This window comes from Dipodomys ordii, unplaced genomic scaffold (assembly GCF_000151885.1).
Source record: "Dipodomys ordii isolate 6190 unplaced genomic scaffold, Dord_2.0 Scaffold70, whole genome shotgun sequence".
Classification (NCBI taxonomy): domain Eukaryota; kingdom Metazoa; phylum Chordata; class Mammalia; order Rodentia; family Heteromyidae; genus Dipodomys; species Dipodomys ordii.
In genome coordinates this window covers 8,398,284-8,423,547 of record NW_012267286.1, presented here as the reverse complement: position 1 = coordinate 8,423,547, position 25,264 = coordinate 8,398,284, and the positions used below count along the sequence as shown (strand labels likewise).

The 25,264-nt window shown below is 38.1% G+C and overlaps 1 protein-coding gene across 2 annotated transcripts in view; it reads right to left on the bottom strand.

Moving 5' to 3' along the window:
- Positions 1-2,027: 2,027 nt before the first annotated feature.
- Positions 2,028-25,264, bottom strand: part of Tbck (TBC1 domain containing kinase) — a 120,089-nt gene continuing 96,852 nt past the window's right edge. For both annotated transcript variants that reach the window (XM_013023792.1, XM_013023793.1), the window contains exons 25-27: positions 19,994-20,169; positions 10,362-10,521; positions 2,028-2,705 (exon numbers count right to left, since the gene is read on the bottom strand). In XM_013023792.1, coding sequence (XP_012879246.1) covers positions 2,595-2,705; positions 10,362-10,521; positions 19,994-20,169 — 447 coding nt within the window. In that variant the 3' untranslated portion in view covers positions 2,028-2,594. The remainder of the gene's footprint in view (positions 2,706-10,361; positions 10,522-19,993; positions 20,170-25,264) is intronic.

Sequence of the window (25,264 nt, the reverse complement as noted above, 5' to 3'; positions counted from 1 at the left end):
TACAGCTGACAGAATGGAATAGCCACGGTACTGTGACAGTGAGGATGCAGTCTTCCTGCCTTTCAATAATTTTCATCGGATGAGACTATCTTATAAAAGACGTAGATATGTGAGCTAAATCTCCCCCAAATATTGTTTTATATAATCCATATTTCTCTCATATTTAGTCACATGGATGGTCCTTAAGCCTGTCATTCGTGGACTTAACTGATCCACTGAACACGGCCATCTTTCTGCAAGACATTATTAGTCTTTCACAGAGAATCTTGAGTTGGTGATGATCTCCTCCGCTGCCTCTCTGGTGGAAAGTTATTTCTAGTCCTTGCATGGAGCAGAACTTCTCTGAGGCTGTCAGTTGGTGAAGCAGTCTCAATATGAACTCCCTGCAGAAGGCCCCAGTGCTGTGCCTCAGATCCACACGTGCAGGTGAAAACCCCAGATCCTGCAGCCTCCACTGCTTCCTCAAGTCATCAAGCCTCATGGCTGTGTCTGTGCATTCTTCATTTCTGACATCAAAGGATTTCTCTTTTAATCTTGGTGGAACATTATAATCTTTTATATTAAAAAAATCTGGCACATCTGTGTTAGAAAATGGATGTGAAGTTTTAAGAAAGATCAGGTGAAAAGTCCTGAGGGAGGCTGGCTACAAGTCCCTTCTTTCTCTTGAACCTGTCACCTCATCCGTTCAAATTCTGACCCAACCCATTCATCCCTCTCTTCTTGCTTTATCAGTGTGAAGTGGGGTAACTCATCAAGGATCCAAGGGAAATAATAGTAATGGGCAAAACTGAAGGATTTGATTGTTCTCTAACCAGAGAAGATTTTTGGCTCAAAATGTCAGATAAATCTTGGTAATTTTTTTTCTTAATTTTTGCCATCTTTCCTCTATAAACTATGTAGGGATCAAAATGATGTAATTGTTGGTTATATTAGTACTTTGCACATAGTAGGTGTTCAAAATATATTTGGTGAATAATACACTTTGTGTGTGTTGGTACTGGAGCTTGAACTCAGAGCCTAGGTACTATCATTGAGCTTTTTCATTTAAAGCTGGTACTCTACCTCTGGAGTCACAGCTTGACTTCAGCTTTTTGGTGGTTAACTGGAGATAAGTCTCATGGTTTTCTGTCTGGCCTGGCTTCAAACCCTCAACCCTCAGATCTCAGCTTCCTGAGTAGCTAGGATTACAGGGGTGAGCCATTGGTTCCTGGCACAAACACATTTCAATTGAATGCAACAAATATGCTAGAACTAAGTTGGACCTCTGCCTAACTCTGTATATAAAAATTAACTCAAAGATCCAGGAAGGGTTAATAGAAAATGACGGTAGTGGGTGCAGTGTCTTCTTTCTGGGTGATGGACATGTTCTGGGATTAAATAATAGCGGTGATTGAACAAAATCCCAATAAAAAATAGATACAAACAACCAAACTGTGGGCTAGAAAGCTAAGGCTCCTACCGTAATGTTCACACTACACAGTCTTAATTTTATTTGGCTGCATTTTCCTTTTCTTTGTGGTGTGAAAAATTGATGGTGACTTAGATTCAGTGCAGTACAGTACTTTACTTTTCAAGTTGTGACAGAGGCAGAGCTGTGAGCCACCCCGTGGTTTTTTTTCCCACCCAGTAACAAGGTGTTTTTGATCACAATGCTTTTTCTTGTAGGTAGAAGTCACCATGTGCCTAAGTTCTGGCAGCTCTAAGAAGAATGTGTACAACTTTTGGTTTCTGTCTTCAGAGGGAAGGATTATACCTCCCTTTATTCTTCCTTTTCTTCTTGCTTCCTCCTTTCCCCTTCCTTGTTTCCTTCCCTTCTTTTGGTCCCAGCATCCCTTTCCTCCAACATCACAGATAGGGAGATAGAAGCCATGGACTGGTGGAAAACAGTAAGAGACAATATGGGGTTTTAAAATCATCCTGAAATGTCTATTAACCTTGGACAACTATGCAGACTTTTATATGATAAACACAAACATTTATTTAATTTACTCATTGGGTTGTATGTTACAGGAACTGAGCAAACATTCTGTGAACTATAACTGGTTTCTGAATTTTATTCTTCTGAAAATTTAGCACCACTTTTAGCAATGGATTTTATGCACGCACGCACACACACAAATGCATGCATGCACACACAAACAATTTGGGCCAAATGGATTACCAAATGTACCATTTATTTACAAGGAACACAATGCTATCAGGGAGGGACAATGATTCCATGCCACACTGTATTTCTAAACATGCCGTTAGGGCTATCTGTCCAGTGCAATGGAGGAGAGCTTTTCAAGGCAACTGAGATTTCTTGATAATACTGTCAGCTGCATTCCTCTGGGTTTCTGTGGCAGTGTGGTTAAAAAATACATGATCAGATTTCACTGCTAAGAAAATTCTTTCAGCAAGAGATGTGCAGTCAAATGTCTTGCCCAGATAGCTGTGTATTTGGGTCATGAGGTTTATGAAAATGTCTCATGGCCAGGCTTTGTGGAAACTCACTAACTCGGATGTTCAGTTTTGTCTCCGTGCCATGGCTGCGCAGAGCTGAGCTGTGGGCTGTGGCTGTTTCTGTCCTTTCTGTCTATTGTTCTGGCGGTTCTTCATATCTGAGGGGAGGGGACAGTGAGGAGGCCTGTTGGCTTGATCTTATTAATGCCTCCATCTAGAATGCAGATCCGTGGATACTTCCTCTTCACAAGATGAGCAGCGAACTGTAAAAGAAAAAAAAAAAACAGACAAATGCATAGAACATATACAAAAGATTTCCCCAACCCACTGTTATCTCAGGCCGTGACAGAGAAAACTTTAATGTTGCAAGTGCTATCACACTGTGGTATGGACAACTTGGATTATTCCTAGTGCTAGTACATAATAGAAGTTCAGTACATATTTTCTATGTTAATCTAAATTAAGCTCCAGGAAGCCTGGGGAAAAGTTGTAGTTTTCTTTGGCTCATATGCCTGAGCCAGCTTCAAACAATGATCTTCAGATCTCAGCTTCCTGAGTAGTTATGATGATAGGCATGAGCCACCAGCACCTGGGCAGGAAGGTGTGTTTTAGAACAGGCTCTCCTAGATGATTCTGAAGCAGACTGTTTGGACAATATTTTGAAAAATATCTGTCTTAAGCCAAAAGTAAAAGGGCATCAGTTCAGCAGGGAGGATGAATGTTGCTGCACAAAGATCCTAGCCATCTTCAAAACAGCTCACAGATGGGCTTCTGATTCTGTCTTCATCGTGTCTCAACAGTCAATTGGTAATTATTAATTACCATCAACTTAAGTGAATAATTACCATTAAAGATCCCCATCTGCAGGTATACAGGAGTGTAGGTGTGAAATGTGAACAGCCATCTGACTGTTAAAGACGCCTTGGAGCTGGAGGTGAGAGTGCTCAGTACCATCCTGTCCTCTCTCATTTCTCTCTCTTTGAACCCCGGGCCTCAAGAACACAGGTGTTAATTTCATCCGCAGGAGTCAGGTGCAGGCAGCAAGGTCCAAAACAGCTCAGCTGCATTTTTCTCATGTGCATTTAGGATGGAATTCTTAGATAAACATGGCATTACCCAGAAGACCTTATGGATAAGCAGTTTTAGCTTTTCAGAATTTTCAAAGTACAATGAAAGTCAGCAAGTAAGGAAGAACTTATTGTACATTTAACTACTTTCTCTTAAACTACAGAGTTCCCAATGTTACTGTAAGAAGGAATAGGCCGTTGGCAAGCAGGAAAACAGTAATGGTAAAATTGGCAGATCAGAGCAATTTGGAACAACCATATTGCTGCTAACTGGGTGATCTAAGAGAAAAGTAGAACTTGAGTACAGGAGACGGCAAGTACTTAGCTACCTTGAGAGAAAGCAAGACTGTGTTTGAGTAAAGAACACAGCAGCTGTTGGTTTTCATATAAGATTGTGAATTCTGATTGTGGTGAACACTAAAACCCTGGCACATCTTTCCCACTGCTGCTATTAGCAGCGACTCTTCTCCTTTAGCTGCTCTGTTTTTGATACTCATTTATCACCCAAGTGTTTGACTGAGCCCCTACCCAGTATCAGATGCAGTTCTAGGTTTTGAGTTCTTTCTTATAAGTTGGTTGAGGAGCCAGGAACAGACAACCAATGTGAAGTAATCTGGGTATTACAAAAGCAGAATTTTAAGGTACCTAGCAGCTCAGAATCTGACTTTGTTGAGGGTTTGGAAGCTGTTTTCCTCCCTCCTCTTTCCCTTGCATTATTCACTCTAGAAGGGAACAGAGCCACACAGTTGATGGTGAAAGGTCTTCTCACCTGTGGCACAGGCGATGGGGGCCCCTGCTCTATCCTCCCTCGCCCTCAGGCAGGCCCGAGTGCACTGCCTCTGTGAGCACACCAAGGAGGGGCTGGAGTTTGGGGAATAAAAGCCCAGAAACTGCAGACTCTCCAAGGAACCACAAGCCCTGGTGGGAGAGCAGGTCATCCCAGTGGACCAGAGGCTATGAAGTCACAAGAACTAGCTGGCAGCTTTTGGCAAACAGCAGGATCCAAGCCCATTCTGGACCCATAAACAACAGACTGTCTTAGGATGGAACTCTTCCAGTGAGCTCATTGGAGGAGAGGGTGGTCTGGGACTTGAAATTTTAATTCTTTCAGGCACAGTCCCAGGTATAAAGTCACTTTACCATGAAAGATGCAAATGTGTTTATAGGGTTGGGATTTGTAAGACTTAAGTCTTATGGGTGGAAAGTGCAGTCTGTCCAGCTGCACAGCCAACTGAGATCTGCTCGACGTAGGTAGCTTCGGGATATGGTAATTGTAGGGTAAGAGCAGGGATTTCGCATACTGTTTCTTGTGAGCAATACTCCATGTGGACAGGATCAAGGGGCTGCACTTTCATTCTTTGCAGGATCTGGTGCTGGCATTCATTTGTAGGGCTTGGAATACACACTTCAAATAAGCAGAGTCTGAGCACAGCAGGCTCTTGTAGGTGCCTCCAACTCTTCTTGTCTCTCCTTACCATGCACCTTAGTCTTGGCTGAGAGACTGGAATGTTTATCCAGAGCAAGTCAAGTTCTGCTGGAGCAGAAGGAGGAGTTCAGAGTTTTTGAGCAATCAGAGTAATTCAGGTCAAATAAGGAAGGCCAAGATATAAAAAGTGAGGCTAGGTAAGGATTGAGAGAAGCCCAGAATACAACAATGTTTTTCACTGGGCCTCCAGGACACAGGCTTGGGAAAAACTCTGGTAGCAGCAGAAAGCTCAAACAGCTGCAAGATTGAAGGGCGAAAACACATGGCAGGACAGGAAGTTTCCTGATTGATTCCTCAGCCTGAAGTTCATACTGGGGACTGCACAACTGACCTTGACAGACTAACCTCTGGGTCAAAGTTCACAGAAGTCTTGTCTCTTCCATTTTATTGGTCCATTTCTTGCTCCCCAAATAATGCTATGTTCTTGGTAAAGAACTGTGATTTTGGTTAAGGCATGGTACTGAAAACAGGGACTTACAATGATCCTATAATGAGCAGTCAGTGGCAGCTGTTTGCTTTTCTTGGCCTTTCTGATAAGAGGTTGATGCTTTGTTCACGTGAGCCCTTCCCACTCTCTGGAAGGCTGAAACTAGGGCACACCTTCAGTCATTTCAGGCACTGTGAGGCACTGGCTAGGTAGTGAATTATATACCTATTTCTAAGACTGTTAGACTCTTCAGTCAGATAAACCTATTTGAGATGAGGTAGAATTTCTCCATTTTACACAGTTCTGAAAAATGAAATTCTGCCGAAGTTTTGCACAGTGCAGCTTTGAGATAAACATAATCACCTGATGTGATCGTGAATCTTGTCGACTTGGATTGAGAAGTGACCAGGAGATTAGTAAAGTGCCCTGCGGGCTGTGTCTGAGAGGGAGCTTCCAGAGAGCATTAAAACTAACAGGGGCAGAGCCACCCTAAATATGAGCAGCACCACTTCATAGGCTGCAAGCCCAGTGGAAAAAAAGGGGAAAAATAGTGAGAGCCCGCCTGGTTCCCCCTTTGAGCTGTTCTTCTCAGGTTTGTCACAGCATCAGTAAAGCTACCAGATGTTCCCTCTGGCCTTAGTTACTTAAGAGATTTCTGAGATCATTAATAAAGGAGTGACCATCTTAGTAACCTCACGCTAAATCTAAAAGCTGTGACAATGATTAGTAGGAAAGACATAGGAATGATTTATCTTATTATACACTAATATCTCTTAATTATATGGTCAAATATAATTTTGATTGTCATATTTTGCTTAAATTCTAATTGTGTCCTTTCCACTACTGAGACAAATGTTTTGTCTCCTGCTCTTTTTTCTGTATACATCTTTCTCTTAATAGTACTTCATAAAACATGAAATGGATTTTTATAGTCAAAACACTGAATAAAAATTAGTAAGTGGCTGTTTTCTGATCTATCAGAAGTAAAAACAGCAGCACAGCAAGTCACGAAGGTGAACACAGGGCCCTGAATCATCCTATACCTTGCACAGCGCTTTGGTATCGTAAGCAACAGACAAGTTCTTAGTGTGTGACGGGTATTCCAGTAAGTACTATGCTAGCTATCTGGGTAATTTAGAAAGGAAAGGAATTTGTTTGTAACAGTTCTGAGAGGCCCAAGGCTGAGGGGCTGTATCTCAGGAGGACCTCTGTGTTGTATAACATGGCAGCAGTGCAGGAGAGCACACCTGAGCAAACCCACTCGTCAGTCCACTTCCATAGCTAGCCCACTCCTGGTCTCAACCCCACCCGAGGGTGGTGCGCTCCTGGCCTGATCAGAGTAAAGATCTCACCCCATCATGTTAGTGGCAATGATACTTCAATATGAGGTTTAGAGGGGACAGTCAAATCACAGCTACCTTGAAAATGCTACTTATGCAAAAACAAAACAAAACAAAAAAATACCGAAGTAGTGGGAGAGTTAATACATAGCCATTATGTGGTCTAAATTCTTTTTTTTTTTCTAAATTAAAGTATTTTTAGTATCTTTAAGTAGTTGTACAAAGGAGTTGCCATTCAATAGAGTGGTTTATTAATACAATGCATTTTGATCAAGGTCACCCCTTTCAATATGCTCACTCCTCCCAAACCACTTTTTTGTACATGTTTATTTTATATCTAATAATATATATTGGTATATAATGGTATGCATTAGTATTGTCCAGGAAAAGGGTTAAATAAACTTTTAACCAAATTGTTTATTTCCTAGAAACCAATCTTTGGGATTAGGAAATTTGACAGTACAAAGATTGTCTAAAATTTTTATAATTTGTGTTATATAACTGTCCTGGTGTTTTTTTTCTTCATTCCAATTTTCCATTGTCTATAGTTGCTATCTATTCTCACTTTAACCTCTTCCTGTTCTCTTTGCCTTGGGAAAAATGTAGACCTTGAATTCTGGGTAGTATTTTTAACATCTACTGTTATCTCCTCCAGAAAGCTGTTAGAATCTCTCACTAACTGGAAGAAATGTCTTCCTTCTCAGTGATTTCTTTCTTTTTTAAAATTTAATTTTATTGTCAAAGTGATGTATAGAGGGGTTAGTTACAGGTAGTAAGTACATTAGTTGTCGAACTTGTTACACCCTCCGTCATGCTCAGTGGTTTCTTTAGGCATGTCTCGTCTTCTCAACAGGATTGAAAGTTTTATAAGGGCAAGAGACTGTGTCATCACTGTTTCTTCATAATAGTCTCCACATGTAGGCATTCAACATTTCTTGTCCTAAATTAAACTAGTACTTGATTTTAGTATTTTATTCCCTTGCTTTCCTTTTTTCTCCTTCTTTTTCAAGTAAGGTCTCAAGTTTATACCTGAAGCCAGTTTGGACCACTATCTCTCTGTACAAACCTCCCACATAGCTGGGATGACAGATCTGTAGCACCATGGCAGACTTATTTCTTGAATTGAGTCTTGCTGATTTTTTTGTCCAGTTTGGCTCCAAACTGGGATCCTCTCATCTCGTCTCCCAAATAGCTAGGATTACAGGTGTGAGCCAAAGCACTAGGTCTTCTCGCCCTCCTCTTTATAGGAATTTAATACAAGTGAATAGAGTATTATCTGTTTAATCCTTTGCTTGATAATCAAATGTGCATTGGACACTTTCTCTCTGAAAGACCATGTTAGAAATTGGGTGGGGAGCACAAAAAATACATTTTGTGACCTCAGTGATTAGTTGGGGACAGAAAAGTAAACAAGTAATTGTAATGCCTAAACAATGGTTGTCCAAATTTTAGCCAAGCTATGGAAGCAGTCTATGGGTCTATTAGTGGACGAATAGATAAAGGAACATTGTATCTATCTCTTGCTCTGTGTGTATTAAAATTAGATCCATACATGTTTGGGTGTTGATTTATATAGTAGATCTGCAAGATAATTCTTTTCCTCTCTTCCTATTTTTAATTCATTTACTCCTTCAATAGAAGAACTATTTACAACTTGTAACTGTATAATTCAAATTTAAAACTAGACACAAATGCTAGGCTAAAACATTTCCTTTATACTAATTCTCTTCATTTAAAAATTTATAATATATACTTAAGTTTGAAAATATGGTCCTTTGCATAGATTTGCATATAAGTTACTATTTAACCAGTTTATAATTCAAAGAAGTCATTCAGGTAATGATTATATGTAAAGTTTATAAAAACTAAATATGATGGAAAAGTGGGTTTGAAAGTAGGTCTTAAATTCCTAAAAGACAGTGTATACTGGCTTATGTTAAGGGTAAGTCTCTTCTGATAAAATTCCACAATCTACTACCATCGCGTATCAGGAGCCTTCATAACTTCTGCACATTTTCCTTTGATCTGGAATATTTGGGAAATGAATTCCAGCATTAATCATTTGTCAACGTCTGTTTATATTAGACAGCTGAGAACAGCGAACCCACACCTTGTCATATTACAGAAAGCATACTATGCTTTGAAAAGAATGTACACAAGAGAAACTCAAGATTCAAAACACAGGGCTGATCGATCACAGCTTCAAGCCCGGTAGGTCAAGCAAGAGGGCAATGATGGTTAGTTTCTTATGTAGCCACAAGCATTCCTGTGGGAAGAGGTAATTAAATGGTGGGCTAGGAAGGGCAGGAGGGCAGGTAGAATAACATACACTGAGACAAGATAACTTCTGTTTGGTGTCAGGTTGTGAATTTAGTGCCAGAGAGCTCAGATTCAGATGATGCCTTGGCAGTTTTGCCCGGAAACTGAAAATGTTACAAACTGCTTATATTGCCAGGAGTTAGTGTCTTCCTGCTTGTAATTCTAGCTACTCAGGAGGCTGAGATCTGAGGATCACAGTTCAAGGTCAGTCTGGGTGGGAAAGTCTGAGACTCTTCAATTTAAAAAAAGTTGGAATGGAGCTGTAGCTCAAGTGGTATGCTAGCATTGAGAGTAAAAACTCAAGGCCCTGAGTTCAAGTCCCAGGACTGGCACACAAAAAACGACTCCCACTTAAACCTTAAACATAGTACTTTCAGCGAACATGTTAGAAAAAAATCACAGTCTGGGCAAGGTGGTTTAGGTCCTTATTGTTACAATCCCTACATCATAAACTTGAAAAGCTATGATAATAGGTATCCTACAGATCATTTCTCATCATTTAACAAATCATTTAACAGTCATGTGGAGGAGTCTGCACTGTTATTCCTAACCTTTAGGTAATGTCCAGCGTGTTCAAGCTGAACTAATATTTAAAACATCTGCTGACAAGTAGACTAGGCTAGGAAAGAGGGAGCAAGAAGGCCGAAAGACATAACAAAATCAAGGAAGAATTCCTTGCATACTCAGAACTGATAAAGGAGATTAACCCTTCTTTTTGTTTATCTAAGTGTTTAGGGCACAACTACAAAAAAGCCTATTACATTTTCTAACAGGTAAAAAAAGATGTCACTACAAAGCATATTAAAAGTAGGTGAAGGAGGAGGTAGAAGTTATCTGGAGTTAGGCATGTTCACTTTAAGAACAATACAAAGGCTGAAATAGTGTTTCAGGAGTCACTTAGTCCTCTGTACACCTGCTTGTAACAGGGCAACCTGTATGAGACATAAATCTAGAAGGAAGGGCTTGGGCAAAAAGGGGCAGGAGACAAGGCTGCAGTGAGAAAGGTGTCATGGTCTGAGAGTCTACTCTAACTCCCAACATGACAGTCTCAGCTAGCACATGAACCTTTGACAGCATGCAAACCACAGCAGCTATCACTTAAGTTTTTAAAAGCTTACAACGGATCCTGATGTTGAAAACACAGAGCAAAGGCAGACAAACTCTTCCGCATAATAGAGACAATTCCTCAACACTCCTTACACTTATGAATAAGTGGGCTTTTAGATAGCCTCAATAGTACCTACATTCTCATAGATGATGAGACGTTTCTGGGCACTTACTTCCGCTGTGTGCTTTGCCACATGTCCCACGATGACAATGACCTTCCCCTTGAAGTTCTGAAGCACGGTGGTGTAAGGTCCCTGGTTAAGCTCTCCTTCTGCAGTGAATGCAGAACTGAATGGAATATTGATGCTTCCTGAAATGTGACCCCGAACAAAACTGAGAAAGTAAGCTTAAGGAAAACTTGATTTTCTTCTTCTTTTTTTTTTTTTGTGGTGCTTGAGTTTGAGTTCGGGATCTCATGCTTGCTCACCTGATTCTATAACATTTTGAGCGGTGACCCCAGATCTGTCTCTCAGAGACAGTCTTGGTTTCCCATGCGTACACATCTGGTACAATTCATAGGCTTTGCAGCTACTTTTAGGTAGACTGATTCTCACAGGCTTTTTCTGTGCATGCCGGCCGGGAATTGTGATCCCGGCTTCCCATGTAGCTTACCTGAGATAGTTGGGTGCCACTGCATCTGGCTATGGGTTAAAGATGATTCTTACGTGCTTTTCTGCCTGGGCTGACTTTGAGCTAATATCCTGTTTTCAGCCTTGGAAGGCCAGGAAAAAATTCAAGTTTTTTTCAAACTTGAGTGTCTGAGAGAAAAGGAGGGCAATACTTAAAAGTCTCCATGCTTGCATGAGTATTTTATCTAAATGAAGTAAGGTACCACAAGAATGGAAAGTTAAATTTGAAAATGACCCTCATGCAGGTTGCCTTTCAGTTTATTATGACTATGATGAATGGAAAGAATGAAAAGAGACAGAAGCAACTGAGAAAGTCTCTGTAAATTTAGCTGCATTTCCACTGTTTCTGATTTTCTGTATTCCAAAGGGGAGATCTCTTACTGTTTTTATATATGAGGATTCTGATGATCTCACTATCACCTTGAGTTGAGGAATTAAAAATATCCATTAGCTTAAAATATTTAGAGATGTCTTAAGAGTTGAAAGAAAAAAAGTCCTTTTTAAAACAGAAATTATATGACTATAAACATAAGCTTTAAGAAGATTCTCAATAATCATGGAGAACGAAGAAATGGAGGTTCAGGCGTATAATACAGGTTATTTGCTACCAAACTCCCACTAGAGGAATGTTATTTTTAAAAAGTCATAGATTTTTGTTGTTGTTGGTTGTGGGGCCTGAACTCTGGGCCTGGGCACTGTCTCTCAGCTCTTCAGCTCAAGGCTAGAGCTTTACCACTTGAGCCACAGCGCCACTTCCAGCCTTTTCTGCTTATGTGTTGCTATGGAATCGAACCCAGGGCCTCACGCATGCAAGGCAAGCACTCTACCACAGAGCCACCTTCCCAGCCCAAAGCCATAGAATTTTGTGAGTTTTTACACAAATATTTTTCCCCAAAGATCATCACTGCAGAAAGGGGAATATTACTTATTGAATTATCTTTTACACTATTTCCTCAATTTGGCTGCTATTCTCAAGAATGATAGCAGGTAGCATGTAGGATGTGTAAGGCTCCTGGTTCAGTCCCCAGTATTGTTAGAAAGATAAGAGACAGACCACATTTTTTTTTTTTTTTGGTCGCTTGTGGACTTGAACTTGGGGCCTGAGCACTATTCCTAAGTGTTTTTTGTTTTTATGTTTTGGTCAGTCATGGGGGCTGAACTCTGGGCCTGGGCGCTGTCCCTCAGCTCTTTAGCTCAAGGCTAGCACCCTACCACTTGAGCCACAGTGCCACTTCTGGCTTTTTTCTGCTTATGTGGTCCTGAGGAATCGAACCCAGGGCCTCATGCATGTTAGGCAAGCACTCTACCACTGAGCCAACTTCCCAGCCCCTCCCTGAGTGCTTTTGTTCAAGGCTAGTTAGTGCTCTACCATTTTGAGCCACAGCACCACTTGTGGTTTTTTAAGTGGTTAATTGGAGAAAAGATCTCATGGACTTTCCAGCCTGGGCTGGCTCTGAACCTTCATAATTAAGCCACCTGAGTAGCAAAGATAACATGTGTGAGCCTCCAGCACCTGGCCCACATTTCTTATGTTCAAAAATTTATTTCCAGCTCTTGCTATATTTTCTTCTTTAAAGAAAAACACTTGGTATTGAGATAAGTAACCATAAATAAATTCTGAAAAATGAAAAAAGAGAATATTAGAATTCCTATGAACATTGTTTTGCTAGTCTTTTAGAAAGTACAGAATTTATAATCACAGGCAGATTAGCTATTGTCTTCAGTGTTACTTTCCCAAACAGAATAATTACTCAGTATTTTCAAAATAATATAAATTAAAAAATACTCTGGGAACTTACTTTCAGTCAAGCTGTATAATTTTGATAATGCAAACCAAGACTTTAACAGCTCATTTATTCTCAGTAAATCTACAACTGTCAGGTGAGGATCAGCTGCTGGACAGCTTATGAAACAGTGTTTATCAGTGCTTATCAACTGTGAACATCTTTTCTTTCAATGGCCTTTTACAGTAGAAAAAGCAATACAAACCTGTCCTAGCCACCTGCTGTGTTAGATATGTTTATGTTGCTTGCCTGCTCCCCATTTTCCTGTTTGGAGAACCCCAGATGACAGGGTGAGTCTAGGTCTTCATGTTTGTACTAGATAACCTGGTAACAATTTAGACTGACAGATAGTTGGGTGGAGAAGGTGAAGATATACTTCAAATGCTGGCTGAGTCAATCTGATAGTCTTCCTTGAAAAATTAGAAACAAAAGATAATGCTTGGGATGTGTTAAACTATTCAATGTAAAACTAATCACATTGGAGTGCCACTTAGAGAGAATTAATTCACCCATATATTACAAAACTAGAAGCCCCTAACTCCAGAAAAAAAATTGCTTAAAAGATATCCTGTGAATATTTGGGTGTTGGTGGCTGCAGCTTGTAATCCTAACTATTCAGGAGGCTGAGATCTGAGGATTGCAGTTTGCAACCAAACCTGTCAAGAAAGTCTGTGAGACTTTTAATCACTAAAAAAAGTTGGAAGGGAGCTGTGGTTAACGTGGTAGATTGAGAAAAAAAGCTCAGTAGTGTCTAGGCCCCACTTTCAAGCCCCAGGATTGGCAAAACAAGACAATTGTATACAATCATCTGCATATAAATACTAAATATCCAATAAGTACGTAGAATCATGGATGAGCATCAGGATAATTTTATGAGTTTGGTACTTATTTATCATGTACCTTTAATGATTCTTTTTTTTTTTTTTTTGCATGTGCACATGTGTGTGCTTGCCCTGGGGCTTGAACTCAGCCTGAGTGCTGTGCTGAGCTTTTTTGCTCAAGGCTAGCATTCTATCATTTGAAACCACAGCTCCACTTCTGGCTTTTTTGGGGTGGTTAATTGGAAACAAATCTCAGACTTTCCTGCCTAAGCTGGCTTCAAGCTGTGATCCTCAGATCATAGCCTCCTGAGTAGGTATTATAGGCATGAGCAACTGGTGCCTGGCTAAAGAAATATTTAAGCTGCCTTTTAGTCGAAAGAAGCATGTCATAAACTTGTTATTGTCCTAGAATTTCTGTTAGTTATACTTTGCGGTTTGACCTTTTTTTTAATTTAAAGGTTTAGATTAAATGTCAAAATGCTTTACAAAATATGATGGCTACAGAGTCTTTGGGACAAGGACAGTTACCATCCAAAAAACAAAATATTTCAAACTCTCCCCCCCCCCCCACTTATACTTTAGAAAACAAGAAATAGACCTTTAAATCAGTTCCTTTAGTTTTAATCTAGTTCAACCAAAATGTCCTGGAAAATAGCCCAGAACATTTTGTCATGAAACTTGTAGCACAAGCGCCAATGCTAGTAGACAGTGTTGTCAAACCTCTGCATGGTCAATCCTTAACTACTGACACTGGCCTAGTTACCTATCCATATATTAACAATGCACATTTTCTTTTCCTTTAATAAGTTGGACAATAAAGAAGGCATTTTTTGGTTAGACATCTTTTGTTCTGGTATGTATTTAAGTTTGATACTTACAAATTCTTATGAAATCAACATGGTAAAATGAGGTAGAACTTCTCTTTAGATGATTTCTAAACCTCTTAGAGATGGCCAAATTATTGCATTGTAAAGGTAGTTACTTTTATTACTGTTTGAGTCCTTCAGAATTATAATCAAATACTGTGTATGTTTGTTACTTGAAAGAGGATCCAAAGATAAATTTCAGTATTTTTTGTGTTTAATAAGAAAATAAAGAGTGAAACAGACCAGGAATCGTGGCATATACATATAATCCCACTCAGCAACTGGGAGAGGCAGAAGCAGGAGGATCATGAGTGGAGGCTAGCCCTAGGCAGGCTATACGGTGAGTTCAAAGCCAGCCTGAGCCACATTTAGACTCTGTCTTAAAAAAGAAAACAGAAGAGAGTGACAGTAACTTTAAGTGGTTAAAGTTGACTTTGCTCAGCCTAGTACAAAACCTGGAAAGAAGAGAAAAATGATAAAGACCTTTGGTTTCATTTCATTGTCCCTTACTTATAAAAGGTAAGTATATACATATTCTTCATACCAAAGCAGCACTGGAGATGAATATGCAGTGATGCACAGTTTAGAATTATAGGATTAGAATTTAAGATTGAGTCATGCCATTGATTTCCTTATATTCTAGGCAAAAATCTAAATTCTTTGAATTCACCTTGGGTTTAAAAAACACCGAAAGTCAGCATAAATGCAGATACGGTGTAGATGATACTCAAACTCAAAAGAGGTTTCATACCAAATATACCACCAAATAGCAAGGTACTATATTACTTTGCAAACCAAGAACTTAAAGACAATGATGTAGCTGAGTAGTAGAGCATTCTCACCAGGCTGAGTGGTAGTGCACAGAAAAAAAACCTGATAACAAAAACTTAAAAAGCTGTAGTAGCTTCAAAGTGCTTGGTTTAGAAGTGAAGATATAAGTGGTGATTAAGCTCAGTCATATAGGTACACTACTAATTGGGCCATACTCCAGTCCTCTCTGATTTGAGAACATAGCTTCAGCAGCTTCGGTGTTGTTAGAACATCTCTACTAAGCTGCCTTTTTTTATTCTAGCCTCAGTTCTAACCATCTTATACCCTAGCTATGCCCACTTAGAATTCTTTTAATCCTGCACATATCTTTCTCACCCTCTCTGTGCTGTGTACAGTATTTCCTTTTTAACTTTAAAATTATCCTTGACCTCTTCTTTGCCAGCTAACGATTACTTGTACTTTAAGTATGCATCACTTGGATTAAGTGCCTTTCCTTTAGGCCCATGATATTATGGTCAGAGATAGGCCTTCTTGTGATGCATTTATTATGTACTTAATGTGAATACTTTAGCTACAAAACTGTGGGCTACTCATGTTCAGGGCTATCATTTAATCATGTATACCCACTGCCTGGTAAAGAAGTCCTTACAACCAGTGTGCTAGTGTTTGGGCTATAGAGCAGATAGCCTTGACTGCTAATGCATCTGTCATACCATTAATCCAGCCAGTGGTGAAATCTCAGCAGTGGCATCATTCACCTGCACATTATGTATGTCCCATTTACATATGGGAATCCAACTGGATGGGAATTTTAATTAGATAGATGGAATCTACACCCAAGTAGGATGAAGAAAACCTTAAGTAACCTCCAGATCACTATCTTGCTTTGACCAGATATCTCTAAGCTAGCAATTCTTAAGACAGTGACAGTGGTAAGAAGAGACTAGCATTCACTTAGAAAAAGGGCAGTATGATTATAAAAATTGGGCTTATGTGTTTTTGACATGCAAAGTTTGCATTTATGTTTTCTATGTTTTTATTTGTTAAATAAGGCTGCGGACTCTCAGCCTTGACTAAAAGGAAATAAAACCAACCTTTCTATAAAGTGAATGTGTTTATAGAATTTAGCCTCCCATTTTGCATGAGAAGACCACCCTTAATGTTAACTCCAGGAAATTTGAAACTAAATATTTGTAATTAGTAAAACCACTGTTTGGCTTATGTGTTACCTTTGCAGCTATTAACATTACTTAGGCAACTTATGCCACCACACAGAAAACATTTTCTATTGCTTTTTTGGAATACATGATAATTATCTGCTCCAAAATTCTCACAGTATATTGGAAAAAAAATAAAAGTGACCAAACTGTTGACTAGATTAAACTTTCATGTTGTTTCTTATAAAATTTGATTTCAGTAAAAACTTTGTGGTTTAGATTCCCTGAGCTTTTGGCACTAATGCTGAAGGTTATTTTACACTATTTCTAGGGTTCCCTTTTCCTGTAAGGTTTTGAGATTGTGTTTTTATTGTTAAGTGGATGAAGTCTGTTCATTCCTTCAGCTTTCTTTTTCTGTACTCCTACAGTCCTCTGGAACTCACCAGGCTCAAGGATAATTGTCTTCAGTTTATTACTATGGTAATGCACTTTTTACTTACAATAAAAAAACTTGGTACTAGGGATTTGATTTTAACTGGGAATATTCATGCCATAAGCCAAGTAAAGCTTTAACAGAATTTCAAATCCTAGTAATGAGGGTTCTGGGTGAGGCAAGTCAGTCTATAAATTAATCAATAAAAACAAACTTATTTTACTTAAAAAATAAAATTTATTCTTTTCCACAATCAATGCAGACTCCTCCTCTCTCCTAAAGCCATGCTGGGGCTGAGACTCAGGGCCTGAGTGCTGTCCTTGAACTATTTTTTTGTTTACAGCTAGTGCTCTACCACTTGAGCCACAGTGTCACTTCTGGCTTTGAACTACCAACCCTAAGATCTCAGCCTCCAGAGTAGCTAGGATTATGGCGTATGGTTCATTTCAGTTATTTTAAGTAGGTAAAAATGATGATATAAAACCTAGTTCTAATTCAATTGCTTGAAATCACCATTTAAAAAAGCAAAAATTTTCACCTAAAGATAATAAGAATGGTTAGACGAAGTCTTTTCATTAAAATGACTTACAAAGCAGTCAGCAGAATGTGGTTGTATACACCTGGAGTCTCAGTACTGGGAGGGCTAAGGCGGGGGATCCTTGCTAGACTGGGCCAAAGTAAGATTGAGGCCCTATCTCAAAAAGAAAACAAAAGGAACAAAATGAAGCAGAGAATAAGGAATAAGCAATATGGCAAATACTGTAAATATTCCCAAATACTTTTGTTGCTTTGCAGGGGGAAAAGATGGTACAGAACATTTTCTTTGTAATATAATAGACTACATTTTATGGCAAGGGAGAAATGAAATTGTTTCAAAACCATGCTAGTATTATTTAGTTACTTCCTAAACAGACTGGTACAGTTGCATAAGTCTTACACCTGAACTGAGTTTTGTCTTGGTGAGAAACTTATTAAAAAGTATTGTAAGGATTTTAATAGGCTTTAGTTGCTTTAAAACCACCAGGAATTTTAGTAGATGTAGGGAATAGCTACTAATACAAAATTTGAATGGATTAAGGTTTCTAAAGTCATTACAGAAGGACAGGAGGCAAATAAGTCGTGTGTGTGTGTGTGTGTGTGTGTGTGTGTGTGTGTGTGTGTGTTAGTAGTACTGGACTCACAACTCAAGTCTGGGCTCCACTCCTTTTATTTTTTAATTAATTTTCAGGTAGGATTATACATTTTTGCTCTAGACTGGCCACAGACTTCAATTCTCCTGCCAATGGGTTTGACACAACTGGGACTACAGATGTGAAATATGTGCCTGGCTTATGGAGATAGGAGAAATCACTATATGGGCTGGTGTTGCATTTTAATCCTAATCTCTGCCTCTTGAGTAGCTGGAACTACTGACAGGAGCAATGGGTTTGTTTTTTTTTAAACACTTCTTCCTTCCAAGTACAGTATTACTTTTTAAAACAAAGTAGTTCATTTGCTTTGATTTTATGGCTGCACGGTATAAAGATAACCATAGGTACATTTGTTCCACAGGTGCAAATAGGCCCTCTCTCTCTCTCTCTCTCTCTCTCTATATATATATATATACAAGTACTTAGGGTAACAGTTAAGATTTGAAGGCATGTGTAGAGCTTCTGAATGAATGCATACTTTGGGGTACCAATTTATCTCGGTGTCTGCCTAGTTCCAACTTTAGGCCAAGTACTGTGAGAGGGCAGAGAGCCTTCCTATTTTAGATGACTCATGAATGTCCAGGAACAGTGTTGTTGGGCTAGCTCCTTTGCTTTTTGAAAAGAGAGGATCAACGAGAAGTAATTAGATGCAGGAAGCTAGGAAATCTTGGATTGAGTGCCACATTCATGGTTTTGAAATTCGAACAACTAAATTACTTGAAGGAATATATCAGAGGTACAGTGTCTATAAACAATTTAATTTTAGGACATTAAAAAATAATTGAGAGAACTATTATGCTACATTTTTGATGGTTTTATGAGACAATGATTTCAATCAAAGTTTAGGATTTTAAACTCTTGAATCATCGGGTGAGAAGAACTTGTAGCTGTTCTCTGACTAGTCACCTGGAATTTCATGCTGCTTTTGAGAGTCTACACTCCCACTCTGCTAAGGAACTTCTGTGTATTCCTGAACTGTGAAGCACTAACAACCAAGGATATCTCCTTTATATTTACTCTGAACTGAAGTGTCACAAGAGTTTGGGGAAAATAGAAAGTAGTAACTCTTCATAAAAAGATTCAGATATATTACTGAAATTATAGGTTTTCAAATTATTTTTCTGATAACCCATGATATCATGCAAGATATTTTGAATTATTTAGATAGGTCTGTAAATGCATTGTCTGAATTTAATTCCAAAAATTAAGCTTGTAGCCATGTACCAGTGGCTCATCCCTATAATCCTAACTCCTAAGGAGGCTGAGATCTAAGGAACTTGGTTCAAAGTTGGCCTAAGCAGAAAAATTCATGAAACTCTTCTCTCTAACCAGAAAAAAGCCAAAGTGGAGGCGCAAGTAGATGAATGACACTTTTGAATGAAAAAGCCAAGCAAGAACACAAGGCCCTGAGTTCAAGATCCAATATTGGTATATGCACAAAAATACTGACCTTACAAAATGCAAGTGAAAATATGTCAATTTTAGCATATAAAAAGCCAGCAACCCGTTAACATTCATTTATAGCATTCACATATAGTAAATGCTGTAAGTGATTTTCTAAGAAAGATTTCACTTCATTTTACTCTATTAAGAAAGGTGTGAAGGGCTGAGAAGGTGGCTCAGTGGTAGAGTGCTTGCCTCACATGCATGAGGCCCTGGGTTTGGTTACTCAGCACCACATAACAGAAAAAGCTGGAAGTGGCGCTGTGGCTCAAGTGGTAGTGCTGTTTTTACAACTTTGTAAATAAGGCAATGCTAAAATCTAGCAATGTTTTTCTCTAGGCTATGAAGTAGCCCAAATATTGTTACTCCTTATATGTATCAAAAGTTCTATATATCGATTGAAGAACTTAAATTCCTTTAAGAACTGTAATAGACATGAGATAAACATACAGACACACATGAAAAAGCCAGCACAAAACTCCTGAATGCAAAAATAAGGAAATACCCCAATATTTTGGTAGCTTTCAAAACATTGTTACCTTACGAAATCTTACGGCAGGTCATTCTAGTGTCCAGTGTGACAGCCACATAGCTATCTGAATACAAAGGTACCCCAGCTGTGTTCATTTTTGGTGCATACACCATGATGGAAAGCAACGCCTGTGCACAAGGTAGCATGATCCTTTTTGAACTGGCCTTTGTAAAGGATACTCCTCATTATTACGGATGTCTACCACCAGGAGTTTTGGTTTACTGGACTTGGTTTTCTTGGTCGGTGTTTTGAAGTGGCCTGTCATTGTGAGCTCACACAAATCAATCAAGTCTTCTGCTGAAATCCGGGGTGATACTTCTGACTTCAGGTCATTTAATGGGATGGATTCTCGTGACTGAAAAAAAAATCCCAAAATAATTGAGAATACTAAATAGACAAATTACAACTGGCATAAATAGCTTTAGGCTGTGATACCAATATAGCACATGACAGATGAGGCAACTATTGTGTTTTAGCAATTTATTGTGCAATTGTGTTTCTAGAGTTGAGGTTAACTTCCTTATCAAACCTATAGGAAAGCATTACTTTTATTTTTGTTTTACTGCAATTTTTCTGGTGCAAATATACAGAAGAGAGGAGGCAGTTATTTTTCCTTAAAAAGTACCACATATCCTTTAAAACCAGCTTCTATAAGCACAATGCACTTTTCTAGAAATGCAATTACTGTTGCTGTGAAGGCCATTAATCATAACTGTGGTAATAAGAGAAACTGAATTGTAATTTGACACACATGTTAATTAAAAAAAGTTGCTTTAATGTATGTCCTAGATTTTTAAAATAAAATTTGCTTATAAGTAGAATCAACTATATAAATTAAGTAGACTGTAATATATAAGTAGATTTTAATATATAATTATAGATAATATATTGTACATAGTATATGCAATATACATTGTTTACTGAAAATTAGATTTTCAGAGATGAATAAGAGAAACAATGTTTTCTTAGATAGGAAATAAATGTCAAGTGTGTCTTTATTGGGAAGGAAGTAAAACTAGAGCCCCAACAATGATACTAGTATGCTTGTCTGCACACCCATATGGCATCAGACTAGTTTAAGGGAAGGGATACTAGCAATTACCCTCTCTGTACTTAGTAGGGAGAAGAACCCTTCCCCCACAATAGACAATGTGGTGTAATTCAATCCAATCTATTGAGTACTGCTAGTGGTTCTTGAAGACTTTCATGACATTACTTGAGAATTTATGAGTTTTTGAAATGCAGTTGACTGAAGCTGTATAGACTCAAGGGGAGATTTTTCATCTATGCTTTCAAAATTGAGCCTAATTGTTTTATACATCATCTCTGTTTTCTCAGTTTCATTGTAGGATTCCACACTCAAAATTTCCAATTTAGTTTTTCAAGGAAGGAGAAAATAAACTATATGAATGATTTGCCAGACAAACTTATTTTGAAAAAAAATTGTTTTTGAATGGATTTTGATGTCTGCTCTTTTCTCTTGAGTTTCTCCAACTGTGGCCCTCAGTTCTTTAAGTAGCAAAGCGCTTGTTCACTCACTTCATTAACTTTGAAACTGAAATGGAACTTGCTAAGTTTTATGGGCTTATGGCTTTTAATAAAGATAGGCATTAGGAATTTTAATTTGATATTAGGAATGAAACCTACTTAAACAGTCTGGAACTGAAAGTGCTTCAGAAAGATTAGAGAGCTTTAGAAATCAACAACCACACAATCAGCACTTCCATCAGCTTTTCATAAGATTATCATCTTTACAGGCATTTCTCCAGCCTTCATATGAGCTCATACATTTATGAAGATAAAATAAAGAACTCTTGATTTGCCTGGCTTTGCTTCTAGTCATATAGTGATGAATGTGAGATTTTAAATGAAACTTTGATCTGAGTGAAAGGAGGGCCCTGGCTGACAGAGTATTTTACTGAAGTATTCACTAAGAATATTTGATTGATTTAAAGACCTGGCAGTGTTTTGAATCAGATGTTTAAAGAGAGTAGTTTTTCAAAGGAAAGAGAACTGATACACAGAAAGATAGGAACAAAAGGAGAGAAATCGCTGATGGTAATCTCATTACTTTCCAAACTTCTGTGAATGTGCACGAGCAAAGAACTTTAATATGGGGTTAGGTGTGGAGGCACATTAGGAGATGGAAACAGGGAGACCATAGTTTGAGACAAGCCATGGGGGAGCGGGGAAACTAATCACAAAAGGTACATAACAATAAGCAGGCAAATTTCAGTAGTCAACTACTATGTCTATTCCTTCTTATTAAAACTGTCACAACATAGTGTGACATAGTTATTACAAATCAGTGTATGATGCTGTATAATCAGAAATGTTCATTTTCTAGTTCAAATAGAGCAAGAAACTAGAAACTGTCATTAAATATTTAAGATAAAGATGTCCACTATTACCCCTGTTACTTTATAATGTTCTGGAGAAAGATGTGACTCTAATAAATATTAATATGTATAATATTGGAAAAGGAAAAAATTATCGAAACTTGCAAATGATATATAACTGGAAAATCAGTATCATCTGAAAATAGATTACACGGCTTATAAAATGGCCACAGTAAGGGAGTATTTACTGTGAATCATTAGTGTTCTACATGTATCATCTCATTTCTCTTATAGCTCTATGACTTACATAATATCCATCTTTTAAGGGTAAGAAAACAGGCACACACAAAAAAAATCAAGTGACATGCTCAGGTTTACACAGCCTGTGTGTCAGTGCTAGGATTCAAATGTCTTGAAGTATGTGCTCTTAATTACTATACCAAACTGTTGTAAAACCAACAATGTTTCTGTACATCAAAAACAATCAACTAGAAAATAAAATGAACCGAGATATCTCTAAGAGTAATACAATTATGCAACCAAACTTAAAATGCCACAAAAGAACTTAAAGGCATATATAAATACAAAGAATAGTTCATATTGGAAAATCCTCTTCAAATTTCCCTACTACTAAATATTTAATTCAACTACAATAAAAACACCAAAATTATCTCACTATATAGATTAAGAAAAAGGGGAAATTTCATAGTTTATACAGAAAGAGTATCAAATATACATTATACTTTTACATAAATTATAGTGCATGTATTAACTCATTCAATCCTTTCTATAATTCTTTGAAGTTATTACTATTATATGGAAAAGGACACAGAAGTAACAATGTATTATGTGGTATCTAGTTTACCATAAATGGATATTTTGTATTTAGTTTACCCAAAGGTGGGAGGGAGGGGACCTTACTGCTAACCTATCAATTTGAGAAGTTGAATATAAAGTCAAATCTGTCAAGACCTTGGCTTGGTTGTCCTTTGCTAAGTGCAGTTTTCCTTAATCTCTGCAGAAATGCTAAACAGTCATCTATAAATCACAGAGATGTTTTGGAATAACAAGTTTAGAAGGACTTCTAAATTATTCATTTTGGGTTTAGGGCAATGAGGAAACAACCTCTGGCAGTAATCCGCTAGCAGATGTGAAAGTGCTGCAGAAGACCACTGCTTTCCCTTTCTTACTATGGACCTTTTTTGGGTAGATTCTCTGTTAACATCTGTACAATTTAGGGTAATTAAGTTTTTAATGAATTAGAAAGTAAACAAAGTGGACTCATATCACATTGTTTTGCCTAGTATATGAGCTGCCTCACTAGGATATTTATACTTGAAAATCATTCGACTCACTGACTCCTATACATAACAACGGTGCCTGTGGTTTCCAGGTTTGTGCCAGAAACCATTTCCTTAAAATGCCATGGGATGTCAGTAACACATGAAATGACATCCCTGAACTTTTAGGTTGCATAAGAAAGATCCCTGTGCAAGACTCCAGATATTCATTAGCTAGGTGGAATTATGCCTCTGTGACCATCACTCTTCATGAAGAAAATGTATTCTATAGACTTACTGATGGAAAAACAAGGCTCTGGGACCGGTGTCAAATCCACAGTGAAATTAAATCAGGCTGCAAAGGGATAAAAACTGTCACTATTGTAATCTTCCAAGCAATTGCCATGTGAATATGCTAATAATCTGTCAAAGCACAGCCAAGCTGCCGGTGGAGAGACCCTCCATGGTCTCACATCAGCTCAGCTGCCAGTTCAGGCCAGTCTGAAGTGGGATGCACTACCCTAATACTGTGACAATGATTATTGTAAGCATAGATGATTAACTCCAATTTTCTTCTCTTTTTCTATCAAGAACTTCATCTTAATCCCATCATCAAAATTTCCAAAAATCTCTTCTTTTCCATGGCTGTATCCACCCCCCCAATCATTCATCAATACAATATATAAAAGAGATCTTGTAGTGTAATTTTTGAGGCTCTGGTCCTCTGTCCTATGCGTCTTTCACTTGCTGCATTTACAGGGCATGGCCTGTGCACAGCACCATCAGAAGAGTGCCCTTTGCTAATCTGAGGATTGAGAATGAGGAGATTCAGGAAGCTCTAAGGCGTAGAAGAAGAAAACATCTTTCTATTCCACTACAATTTAATTTTTCCCAAGATAATGCCACGAAAAATGGACTAAATAAAATATAAAGGCGTACCAAGAAAAATAGTAAGTACATTTCCTAAACTTCAGATTACTACAATGAAGGAACAATTAGATTTTTAATAATGAGAAATAATATGCTAGGTCACTGAAAAAAAGCAATGATAAACATGTATCATGAATTGACAATTTCTTGACCTGGAAAAAAAGTATTATCTGTAATTTATGTTGCTACATTTATTTATATGTGTCTTATTCCACAAAAGATTTGAGACAGCTTTTAGTTTACTTTGAATCTAATATATGTTTTTTTAATCTCTTCCTGATACATTATTTCCATCTGCCAAAACAGTTTTCTGGTATGCTAAATTAAATTATACCCAAAATTTGGAACTGATGTACTGTGGCAAAGGAAGTTTACATAAAATGATAAAGATCTTGGAACTCTAGACTCAAGGAGCTCTGTTTTAAATAACGGATGAATTCAGAAAATGAAGAGCACAGTTGTAGCTGGGGTATAGCAAGGGTAGTTCTGTTGATTATCTTCCCTTCTGCCTTAAGTACCCTAATCAAGGTACTTAGGATAGATGCTGTCCAGGCAACTATGGAAAAAAAATCAGGTGCTCAATTAATGTATGTTTTATTCATTTAACAAACTCAAAATTCACTTTATGATAGGGAAAAAGAAAAAAAAAACTTAAAATAACTCAATTGGCCCTTCCTTAATCTATACTCACAAAAGCAAGATAAATCTTTTTCTTTCTTCTCAAAGTAAAATTGTTCATATTTTTAATGTTTAAGGAAAGAGAAGTAGAAAAAGTCTCCATGAAGCCGGGCGCTGGTGGCTCACGCCTGTAATCCTAGCTACTCAGGAGGCTGAGATCTGAGGATCGCGGTTCAAAGCCAGCCCGGGCAGGAAAGACCGTGAGACTCCTATCTCCAATAAA